The 12,715-nt window shown below is 38.4% G+C and overlaps 1 protein-coding gene across 1 annotated transcript in view; it reads left to right on the forward strand.

The window, feature by feature from the left end:
* GEM (GTP binding protein overexpressed in skeletal muscle) overlaps window positions 1–4,821 on the forward strand; it is a 14,677-nt gene extending 9,856 nt beyond the window's left edge. The window contains exons 4-5 of the mRNA XM_069086639.1: window positions 1,535–1,739; window positions 3,373–4,821. Of these exons, the coding sequence (XP_068942740.1) occupies window positions 1,535–1,739; window positions 3,373–3,650 (483 nt within the window). The 3' untranslated portion in view covers window positions 3,651–4,821. The remainder of the gene's footprint in view (window positions 1–1,534; window positions 1,740–3,372) is intronic.
* Window positions 4,822–12,715: the final 7,894 nt, after the last annotated feature.

The following is a 12,715-nucleotide window of genomic DNA, read 5'->3' on the forward strand; positions in this document are numbered from 1 at the left end:
TTTCTTTCTTTCTTTCTTTCTTTCTTTCTTTCTTTCTTTCTTTCTTTTATCTTCTTGCACAAAATGACTAATATAGAAATATTTTGCATGATTGCATATGTATATTCTATATCAGATTGCTTGCCATCTCAGGGAGGGAGGGAGGGGGGGAGGGATAGAATTTGGAACTCAAAACTTAAAAAAAAGAATGTTAAAAATTCATTTTTGCATGTAATTGGGGAAAAATAAAATGTTATTTACCGTCCCCCCCAAACCCAAGTGTTTGTTGAATGACCAAAGTGAGATTATTTGCAACGTTCCTCATTTATATTCTCCTATGCCTGTAAACCTCTTATAATAACTTCATGCTTATTGATGATGAAGACATCTTGGGGAGCTTTGGGGAGAGGTAGAAAAGGATCTTCCTTGGTGTGGCTTGACATTCATTCTCAATTCAACATATGGTGTTTATGTGTTAGAATCCCAGGATGATATGACTGGAAGGAACCTCAGAGATTATATAACCAACTCCATCCTCTCCTTGCCACTTTTACCATGTATTTTATGAGTGAGGAGACTGAGACCTAGAGAAGCGGTACATACCTCTTCTTCCCAAAAGCACCCCCTCATTTCCCTACAAAGTTGTGCTCACTTTCTAAATGAGGTCTTTCCTGAATAGCTTCCTCTCCATCCTCATTGGTTGCTAAAGCTCCCCTCACCCAATTATCTTGAATTTATGTATTTATTTTGTATATGCTCTTATATATACATTTTGTCTCCTTCAATAGACTTTTTTTCTTTACTTTTTGGAGGGGAGAAGGCAGGGCAATTGGGGTTAAGTGACTTGCCTAAGGTCACAGGGCTAGTGTTAAGTGTCTGAGGTTGGGTTTGAACTCAGGTTCTCCTGACTCCAAGGCCAGTGCTCTATTCACTGCACCACATAGTGGCCCCACTCCAATAGACTCTTGAGGGTAGGGACTCTCTCACTTTGAATCATATAGAGCCTAGAATAGAGTAGGCATTTAATTAATGCATGTTGATTGGTTGATTTTTTTTAGTTTGTTCCACTTTATTTTTTAAATTAATTGTTTTTTTTATTAACAGGTATTTATCTTCTATCCTTTCCATTTCTTCCTCTTCAACTGGAAAACAAACAAAAAAGACAAACAATACCTTTAGAACAAATATGCATAGCAAAACAAAAACAAATTTTTACATTAGCTGGGTTCAAAAATATGTCTCATTATACATATTTAATCTATTACCTCTCTGTTACAAGCATTCTTCATCACTGATGCTCTGACATCATGGTTAGTCATTGTGCTGACCAGAGTTCTTAAATCTTTCAAATTTATTCATTTTTACAGTGTTATTATTATATAAATTATTCTCCTGGTTTTCCTAACTTCATTCTTCATTAGTTCAAATAAATTTTCCCAGTTTTCTCTGAAAAACCATACCCCTTTGTCATTCCTTACAGCACAATGAAATAGCTTCACATCCATATACCATAATTGAAATAGGTTGTTCATGAAAGTGTTTCTCATTTCACCAGGGGGAAAATGAATGGCTCCAAGATCATTGCATGCAGGTGGGGGATGCCTACCTGATTGTCTACTCCATTACTGACAGAGCAAGTTTTGAGAAGGCATCTGAGCTCCGAATTCAGCTTCGCCGGGCTCGCCAAACAGAAGACATTCCCATTATTTTAGTTGGGAACAAAAGTGACTTGGTACGGTGTCGAGAAGTCTCTGTGTCAGGTATGTGTGGCTATGCAAATAATATAGTCACTTGACCCCTTCTTTTCTGTGTTTGGTTCCCCTACCATCTATGCCTGAAGGTCTAAAGCAAGATTCCAGGGAGTTCCTAGTCATGGACTACAGTGGTTCATTTATGTTGTTAAGACTCCTATTTCTCTCTGTCTGTCTGTCTCTCTCTGTCTCTCTCTGTTTCTCTGCCTCTCTCTCTCTCTCTCCTCCTCCCTCTTTCCTTCCCTCCCCATTTCTCTTTCTCTGTAGTGTGTAGCATATCGGACTTGGTAGTCAGGAGGATGTGGGTTTAAATCTTGCCTCCTACACTTATTAGCTATGTGCCCCTGGGCAAGTCATTTAATATCTACAGGTGTCAGTTTCCTCATCTCTTAAATGAGAGGGTCAGATTCAATGATCTCAAAGGTCCCTTCTAGCTCTGAAGCCATGATCCTTTCTCTACTTATTACAAAGTAGCCTTTTAACCTAGCTAGGACAGGGCCTCTCAGTCTTTTTTTTTTTTTTAAAGCAATTGGGGTTAAGTAACTTGCTCAAGGTTACACGGCCAATTATTTCTGGGTGTGGTGCTAAGTATCTGAGCCCAGATTCGATCCCAGGTCATCCTGACACTGGGGCTGGTACTACCTGACCACCCCCTAACTCACTTTTAGAATACTTGAATAGTATTCACATATTTTTAAAACAATATTTTAAATATATTACTTTATTTTAATAGATTGGTGATTTTATCTGCATGGGCCTGCCTTCTACCAGTACTGATTGCCATTTTTCCAGTGTGATCCATATTCAAGTCTTATCATAAATGCTCCTAATGGGGATTTATATATTGCTCTAGAGGCCTTCCTCTGGTTTAAAAAATATCTCAGTTGGCATTGGAGGGTGGCTGTTGATATAGCATTGGGACTGTCCAATTTTATACAAATCAATGCAAGTTTTTATATATTATCCACCTTGAAATCTCAAAGCAATCCTCCTAGAAGGGCAAGTAATATTGTAGCTATTTTGAATAGAAAAAACAGAACTGTAACAGCATCATGACTTGCTAAGGGTCAAACAACTTCTTTGTTATGGATCCTGAATCTGAAGTGATGACTTCTGATTTTCAAGGCTCTTTCTGCAAGACTATTTGCTTCAATTTATGCATTGGGAGAATGTGCCCCTTTATGGTGCAAGGAGGTATACTATAACCATTGACTATGAATGACTAAAATCCACATCTGTGGCAATTTCAGAATTACAAAGAAGCCAAATGTTCAGGTTGCTTATCTATTTATAATCCTTAGAAGGCTGAGCCCAACCATAAAAGAAGAAGAAGATGATGATGATGATGATGACTCACATTTGTAGAGTACCTTAAGGTTTGCAAACCACTTTACTTGTGTTATCTTGTTTGACCCTCACAATAACCCTGAGAACTAGGTGCTATTATTATCCCCATTTTACAGAAAAGGAAATTGCAGTCAGTCGACTTGCCAAGGGTCACAGAGTTCATAACTGAGAGAGTCAGGAATTGAACTCAGGTCTTCCTAGATCCAAGTCTAGCACTCTTATCCTTGATACTCCTTTATCTTTGCTGGAAGATTAACAGGCCTGGCTTCATGAATTTTCCCCTCCTTTATTTCAGAAGGGAGAGCATGTGCAGTAGTCTTCGACTGCAAGTTCATTGAGACTTCAGCAGCAGTTCAGCACAACGTGAAGGAGCTGTTCGAAGGCATTGTCCGGCAGGTGCGCCTGAGGCGGGACAGTAAGGAGAAGAATGAGAGGAGACTGGCCTATCAGAAGAGGAGAGAGAGCATCCCCAAGAAAGCCCGCCGGTTCTGGGGCAAGATAGTGGCCAAAAATAACAAGAACATGGCCTTCAAGCTGAAATCCAAGTCTTGCCATGACCTCTCTGTGCTTTAGAAGCTTTGGCCTCCCCAAGATGTCCTTGTTTATGGACATTGTTAAAGTCCATTGGGACCAATAATCAATCTACATTAGATTGGATGCTCACTCATCATTAGACTCGGTGTCCCCATTGCAGTTGGGAATTGGCAACGTGCAACACAGTGCATGGGAAATGAGAGGTCTTTGTTACTGTCAGTATTTATTCACAGGAAAAGGCTTGTCTTCCCTACCTGAATCCATCCAGACTCACCGTAGGGCAAGTTTTGCTGTTGATAACGATTTTTTTTTCTCTCTTTTTCATAACAGCAGAATTTTAAAAATAAAAATGAAACACGTAGGACAAGAACGTTTCTTTATTAACATAACTTTATCCAGTGCTCTGCCCAGTGAATTTGAAGCCAAGATGGCATCAACCTATATACCTTCTGAGGGTTATTCAGGATGGGGACATTTGTCCTTTTTCCCTTATAGGAATGGCCTCCCCAGTCAAACTCAGAGGTGCCTTGTTAATGCTTTATAGAGTTACAACTGGAGTACTGGTCTCCTTACTATGTATTATTGTTCTTTGGTAAAACTGTGAAAAGAAGTGACTGACCTCACTGGAAACTGAACCTAGAAATCAGTTTTGTTAAGTGCCCGCAGCTAGAAATCTGCAGTTCTGTAGACTAGTTAATTGATATATGTACCCCTCATATGGTGTCCAATATTATATATCCTTGAATATGTAGCTTACTTTTTTGTGTGTGTTGTTGTTGATTTAGGGGAGAAATTCTTTTAACCAAATTCTCCTTCAAGTCAAAATACTCTTTAAAATGATCGTCTTTTGTTATGCCACAGAGCCATTAAAAAAAAATCAGATCTTTAAAAAAAAGTCTGATTATTGCAATCAGGAGCGCAAATGCCAAATGTCTGAAAACAAGCAGTGGTCTGAGCTTTTATAAAACGTTTCTCTGTGCCATGTACTTCTGGTACTTGGCAACAGCCCTCATGTATGTCACAGCTATCCTGTATTTATTATTGTTATTCTGCAGAAAGAATAAACATTTTAATATTTGATAATGTATATTTATGAACAGATTTCTTAATGGGAAATGTTGATTTTTATTACTGTTTTCTATCTTTTTCAGACTATGCTGTTTTTACCTACATGTCTTGTAATAAAAGAAATAAAAAATGTTTAAAAAAATCCTTAATGTTTTCCCTTCCTAAATGAGATGGTCATGATTTCTGTTTATAGAGCTCTGAAAGCCAGAGGATTCTAAAGACACTTATCTATTATTACTTCATATTATAGACAGCAGCAGCAACAACAGCATGGGTATAATTGGGTTTAAAGAACATTCCCATCATCTACACCCCGGGGACTAGGAATTATAGTAATACAAAGATATTTTTAGGTGATACATTTGTAAAGTGCTTAGGAAGTATTAAGGGTCATCTAAATGCTAAGTAATAGTAATAGCTGGTCTGAGCTTCTTCTCCAATCTGGCAAATTCCTGATTGAACAGATGGGCCTTGCAGCCCTCCCTGAAGGCCAATAGGTTTGGACTTGGCCAAAGCAAAAGAGGAAGTCATAAAGGATTATAAAATTGTAAGCTGGTTATTCCATGGCTTAGGCCTGGTCTGGTGTTGTGTTAGCTAAATTCTCCCTTCTGATATTAATTCTATTTAATTCTATTTTTATTCTATCTTCCTATGGGTGTGAGGGGATGGGAGAAGATTATAAATTTTGCTGGACTAAAAATTCATACTGTCTTTCTTTCACAATGTACATTGTGCCCCCACATGCCCCTTCTATTCTCATTTCTCCATCTCCCTAGGTATTTTTGGAGTTGTACCCAGAGTCATCTTCATACCTGCTTCCATGTACTATCCCCTGCTGAAGTGTGTTCAAATATACCTGCCACTCATTGGAAAGGTCATTCAGAATAGTGGGCAGAGCATGGAATTGTAGTCAGAGAACTTGGGTTCAAATCTTGACTGTGGCATACTACCTGGGTGGCCTTGACCAAGTCACTTTAATTCTCTGAACCTGTTTACTCACCTATAAATGAAGGGTGTGGGCCATATGTTATCTCTAGGGTCCCTTTCAGCTTTTTTTTTTAAGCAATTGGGGTTAAGTAACTTGCTCAAGATTACACAGCCAGGTGTTTCTGGGTGGGTGCTAAGTGGATTCAATCCCAGGTCATCCCAACTCTGGGGCTGGTGCTCTTACTCACTGTGCTCCTGGCCACCCCACCTTTCAGCTCTTAAATTGTATAAGTTTGCAGTCTTAGAGTGACCCAGAAAGCTCAGGAAATCTAAATGGCTCAGCCTTGAGAGCATCATGTTGCCCTTATGTAGTCAAGGGCTTCTTCACTGTGTCTTCCCTGCTTGACCCAGAACAGGACAATGTAGGTTATATATAATTGATACTTTGCTTTAGTTGGTTCTATATGAATGTAAGTTCCCATAATAAGAGGATGTCACAGTTGGAAGGAACCCTAAGTGTTTATCTGGTCCAACTCCAACTCAAAAAAAGAATCCCTGCTACATCACACCTGACATTCAGCCTTTGTCTGAGGACCCCTAGACCTCCAGGTAGTCTAAAGACCACCTTCTTGGGCAGCACACTCCACTCTTGGACAGCTCTAAGTGGGAGAATGCTTTTTTCCCCCCGTATGTTAAGCCTAAGTTTGTTTCTTTGCAATTTCCATCCCTTGCTTCAAGTAAAACAAGTGTGACCCCTCTTTTATATAACAGCCTTTCAATTCCTTGAAGACAGCTCTCATGACCCCTTTGACTTCTTTACTGGGTGTAAAATGTCCTTCAAACAGTAACCATATGGTCCCAAAGCAGAGAGTTCCAGTTCTGGCCAGTTCCAATTTTGGGAAATTCTTCTTTATATTCAACTTAACATCAGTTTCTTTGTAATTGTACCATTTGTTGGTCCTAGTTCTTCTGTCTGGGTCCAAACAGAAAGGTTTGAGTTAAAATTAAAATATTTTTAGTATGTATTTTATTTTTTCCCCAATTACATATACTATTTAAAAATTTTTTTTTAAAAAGGATATCTTTTCCTGAGATGGTAAGCAATCAGATATAGATTATATATGTGCTATCTTACAAAACATTCCATGTTAGTAATTTCGTACAAGAATACTTGAGTAAAAGAAAAAGTTTGAAAGAAAGAAAGTGAAAAATGGCATGCTTCAGTCTGTATCACCATCTAGGCACAGAACATTATGCCAAGCATTGGTATACACTGAAAATTTAGATGAGAATAGGGCCCTTTGTCCATGGAGTCTGCAATCTAATAGAAGGATAGGATGCAGACACAAATATAATTAAAAACAATATATGATTAATTCATGGGGGTTTTGAAGAGAAAACCATCTGAGGTCTGAGGGAGAGGTTTGTGTGACTGTAAACTCAAGTGTTTGAGTCTTATCTATCTTTGCAGCCCTAGGGTTGTTTAATAGCACATTCCATATAGAAAGCATTTAATATATTCAACTCAATTTAACAGATATCTATTATGTACCTATTTTGTACCAACAATACAAATTGTTGGGAGACAAGAAAAATAAAACTCTTTCTGTGCTTGGTCTACTGAGGAAAGCAATGTGCACATGGAGATGAGAATGCAAAATGCATTAAAAATGAATGCAAAGTCATTTTGGGGGAGAGAAGGTGGATACTAAGAACTGCTGGAATAAGGAAAAGTCCCTTGTAAGAGGTAGTATTTGAAGAGGAAGAAATGATAAAGTTGATAAGAATACCACATTTCTGTAGCATTCCCAATCCAATCCATTTATGAAAGGGAAAAGCTTTAAAAATGGGCAAGGGACAAAAAAAAATAGACTTTGTCCCTACTATTAAAAGAAAAGTTTTTGTCCTCCCTCCCCAAAGGGCTGGAAAACCAAAGAAACCATGTTAGGTAAAACATTCAAGTGCCTTACTAAATAGGAAAAGACCTAGGAGACAAGTACATTGAGTTTAGAAAGTTAGAAGATCATGGAATACTCAAAGCAATATCTCATCATAAATCAGAGAAAAGCAATGAAAGAGAAAACAAGCCTGCAGAGAAAGAAGAGTGAGAAGTCAGATCATCTTAAGAGCGTTTGTAAATGAAAATGAAAGGACAGTAAATAGATGGTAATTGGAATATATCTGCAGACATTTCTATAATCAAGTAGATTAACTACAAATAATAGTAGAACTATGTCCTATTCCTATACTAACACCTGTGTACCTGATGTAATATGTGAGGAAATGACAATATCACCTAGGAAGATGAAGTTGGAAGCAGTGAAGAATGTCTGGACTTGATGAAATATATACTGAAAAAATCTGTTTTGGAGTTAATACAATTTTAAAGGTATTCATGTATTAGTCTGCAAGATATCTCAGAGTGGAGAGATTCCAAAAGAACATAAAAGATCATAGTAGATATGACAAATAAAGTGTTAGCCAGTTATGGGAATTGCCTATAAGTACATCTGGGTTGTCCTTGATGAAAACGTAACAAGGACTTAGCTGGGTTTTACAACAAGGCAGGATTTTATAGGCAGGCCAAATCTCCATTGTTGTTGTTTAGTCATTTTCAGTCATATCTGACTCTTTGTGACCCCATTTGAGGTTTTCTTGGCAAAGATATTGGAGTGCTTTGCCATTTCCTTCTCCAGCTCATTTTACAGTTGAGGAAACTGAAGCAAAAAGGGTTAAGTAACTTGCCCAGGGTCCCACAGCTAGTAAATGTCTGAGGCCAGATTTGAACTCAGGAAGATGAGTCTTCCTGATTCCTAGTCCAGCATTGTATCTATTGTGCCACCCAGCTGTTCCCAATCTCTATTAATTTTAGACTTATTGAAACACGTAGAAAATATATATGTGTTTATATACATGCATACACACATGTGTGTTTACCTATATGTGTATATACACATATACATGTGTGTATATTTTGTCCAGATCTGTGATTTTCTCACACTGAGGAAACTTTGAAACTCCTATTGTGGAAAATTCTTTCCACTAATGTAGATTAGCAACTAGTCCATCACTTATAATGTAGAAAGTTGCTTGAGAGGAGAGTGAGAGGTTGAATAACTTTCCCATGGTCCTACAACTAGTATGGCAAAAGCAAGAATTGAATTAAGGTATTCTTGATTCGGAGGTTACCCGCTTTATAAATCACTCAGCAAACATTTATTAAGGTTTTACTATGTTCTAGGCATTGTGCTGTGTCCTGGGAATACAGATTTTTTTAAAAGTAGGCCCTACCTTCAAGAATCTTATATTCTACTAAGCATGTTCACAAATAAGTACTTAACGGACACATGTCCTATAAATATATATACCATGTACTTCCATATGAACACATGTCTATATAGCATATACACATATGTATGGATAAGATATATACATATAAATATATGTATATAAGTTCTATATCTGTCTATCTATTTGTCTAAATACATAGTGATTTGGAAGGTGCTAACAATTAGGGAGCTAGGTGGCACAGTGGAGAGTTCCAGACTTAGAATTAGGAAGACTCACCTTGCTGTGTTCAAATCACTAGTGACCCTGGGCAAGTCACTTAATCCTGTTTGCCTCGGTTTCCTCATCTGTTAAAAGATCTGGAGAAGGAAATGGCAAACCATTATGGTTTCTTTGCCAAGAGAAAACCCCAAATGCAGTTATGAAGAGACTAAAAATGACTGAACAACAATAACAACAACAAAATAGCTGGAGAAATTGGGAAAACTTCTTGAAAGAGATGACATTTGACTCCTGTATTTGATTCAACAAAACAAAAGACAGATTTAGAACTCTCTTCAACCAGGGTGTCTTTCATGCAATGTGCTGAAATCATATGAGTTTCTCACAGATGTGGTCAACATTGTTCAACTGTCTGCTGAATATCAACCTTAGGCTAAGAGTAAGACCAGGAGACATATATTCACATATAGTGTCACAGAGGATATATATATGTATATATGTGTGTATGCATACACATACATAGATGCTTGTGTGTGTATGTGTACTTACAAAGTCCAAAGGGAAGAGGAATTTCTTCTAAGTTCTCCAGATATTCCCAGTTGCAAAGAGCATGGTACTTATCATACTGAGATTTAAGAGTCTCTTCAATACAATCCATAGTTATTCAAATGTTATTGGCTTAAACTATCCACTTTGGAAAAATGAAGTGAATGGAAAATGTATATTGCCAAGAATGTAACATTCAGCTTGATGAGAAGTCGATTGAATTAGTACAACAGTGTCTGTTTTGGACAAGTATTGAAGATGGACCTGGGTCCAAAGAGGAGGAAAAGATCAGACTGGGTCATTTCTGGGAAACTATAAAGCTCTTTCAATGACCTGGAGTTTCTTGTTGCTCAAAAACCTATCTTTGAAATGCCAACATTGTGCCTCTTATGCCAGATGATGGCATGCTATGAAATGCCAAGATCTAAGAAGAAATCAAAATTGCAAGTGCTGCAAAGAACACTGGGAATCATCAAAACCTTGAACTGGAGAAGTGGAAGGAACCTTAGAGGACCTCTAGTCCTATCCATACCTGAAATATATTAGTTAACCCTAGAACAATATCCTGGACATCTAGCCTTTTCTGGAAGACTTCCATTGATGAGGGACTAGACTTTTTTACTCTGTCATTTCCCTCAGAGCAGCAGTACAGTGGATAGAGTACCGGACTTGGAGTTGGGAAGACCTTCCTGAGTTCAAGGCATTCACTAGCTGCGTGATCCTGGGCAAGTCACTTAACCTCTGCTACCTCAGTTTCCCTAGTTATAAACAGAAGATAGTAGCACTTACTTCCCAGGGTTGTAGAAAGAAATGAGATAATATTTGGGAAGTGATTAGTGCCTAACACATAGTAGGGATGCTTATTTCCTTCCTTTAAAAAATATCATTGAGACCATATATGTCTGGAAAAGGATTTGAGTCTATCATAGAGTGAGAGGTCAAGAGAGGTGGACAGCCCAAATGCTGCATTGATACTAACAGAATATTGAGAGAACAAGAGAAGGTGGAGGGAAGAAACAAACATTTAAGTTCCCATTATGTGAAAAGCACTCTATACATATTATTTCATTTGATCCTCACAATAACCCTGAGAGGCAGACGCTATTATTAGCTCTATTTTTAAGTTGAGGAAGCTGAGGCAGACAGCGGTTGTGATTTGCCAAGGGCCAAACAGCTAGGAAGAATCTGAAATCAGATTTAAACTCACAGCTTCCTGACACCAGCACTAAAATGTTCTAACCACTGCACCAACTGGCTGGGAACAGGAATAAACCTTCAGCAGGCTGGGTGGGTCAAGATAAGGATCACATAGGATGAGAAAGTAGACAGATGTCGAAATTTACACTTGTGAGGAGTAATACTCAACTTAAATCTATGAGATCATGGATTCATCTCAGAGTAAATGGATCACAAGCTTTAACTACTCTATTTGACTAAAGGAAATCATTCTAATTTCACATGCACTTTTGGTACATTTGAAGCGTAGGATAAATTCAGGGGTGTCCCAGCGGTACATTTAAGGACTCGGGGCTATGTATTGCTTGGAGGAATCTGGCCCAGGACATGGGTGATTCAGAACAATTTGGGAGTTCTATTCACTGGACATCTGTTTGAGGTATTTGTAACTATATTTTTATTTGCTAGCCTAGCTTAAAGGCTAGGAATAATTGTAGTGCAGATGTTTCAAAATAAAGATCTGATGGAAGAATTATAGCTGGGAGCTATTTTCATTTCTTGTGAATGTTGGAGGGAGGAGGGGTCCTCTAAGAGATGGTTGGGGAAATGTCAAGTACAATGGAAGAGGGAGATTATGATTCATCAGAAATAGGCAGAAGACAGAATTGTGAGAAGGGAAACTATAGCAGTCAGCTTTTCTTTCAGAAAAAAAGAAGGGGCAGGGAAATCAGACAGTTGAAAATAGTAAACTTTAATTTATATTTTAATAAGACAAGGCAGACACAGCAAAGAGGTGGGGAGCTATTTTCATTTCTTATGAATGTTGGAGGGAGGAGGGGTCTTCTAAGAGATGGCTGGGGAAATGTCAAGTACAATGGAAGAGGGAGATTATGATTCATCAGAAATAGGCAGAAGACAGAATTGTGAGCAGGGTAACTTTAGCAGTTGGCTTTTCTTTCAGAAAAAAAAGAAGAAAGGAGGAGGGAAATCAGAGAGTTGAAAACAGTAAACTTTAATTTATATTTTAATAAGATAAAGCAGACACAGCAAAGAGGTGGGGGTGGGGTGGGTGTCCTATTAAGTAAGCTGAAGGAAATTGCCTAGTGATTCATCTGTTTGATTATATGATGTAGCTGGTGGTCTGCCATAATGTGTTTCAGTATTTGGAAACAGAGCCATCTGAGGAGCTGGGGAGAAAGCAGAGTGCCAACTTGAAGTAACTATCTATTGTGGTAGGAAATATATGAGGGGTTGTCTGGGCAACATTACTCCCAAGGTGCATCAGAAAAATTGTGAAGCTGGGTACTGCTACCACTGCTTTCTGATAAGAATTACACCTTCCCACCTCTACCTTGGTCCCACTTCATGAGCCCACTACTTAACACTGGAAGTGAGCAACAGAAATCTGGTAACAAGAGTTGACATTCACATAAGGTTTAAGGTTTGCAAAATTAGTTTGTTTAACCCTCATCTTAACCCCGTGAGAGTACTAAAGATATCTACGGGGGTGGCTAGGTGGTGCAGTGAATAGAGCACGGGCCCTGGAGTCAGGAAGACCTGAATTCAAATCCGGCCTCAGACATTTAACACTTGCTAGCCACATGATCTTGGGCAAGTCACTTAACCCAAATTGCCCTGCTTCCCCCCTCTCCCCCAGCCACCTCCAAAAAGCAAAAAAAAAAAAAAAGATATCCATACCATTTTACCATTATCATTTATTAAATGACTTGACTATGGCTATGTAGCCAGGGAGCATTTGAACCCAGGTCTCTTGCATCCAATTTTTACTTGTATAGGAGGTTTTCCTCTAAATCTGTAAATCCTAACCCCCTCTTAATTCCAATGCCTTCCCTCCATTAATTATTTCCCCTTTATCC

This window comes from Petaurus breviceps, unplaced genomic scaffold, assembly GCF_028583685.1.
Source record: "Petaurus breviceps papuanus isolate PSGF00001 unplaced genomic scaffold, PetGlider_PUasm1.0 179, whole genome shotgun sequence".
Lineage (NCBI taxonomy): Eukaryota > Metazoa > Chordata > Mammalia > Diprotodontia > Petauridae > Petaurus > Petaurus breviceps.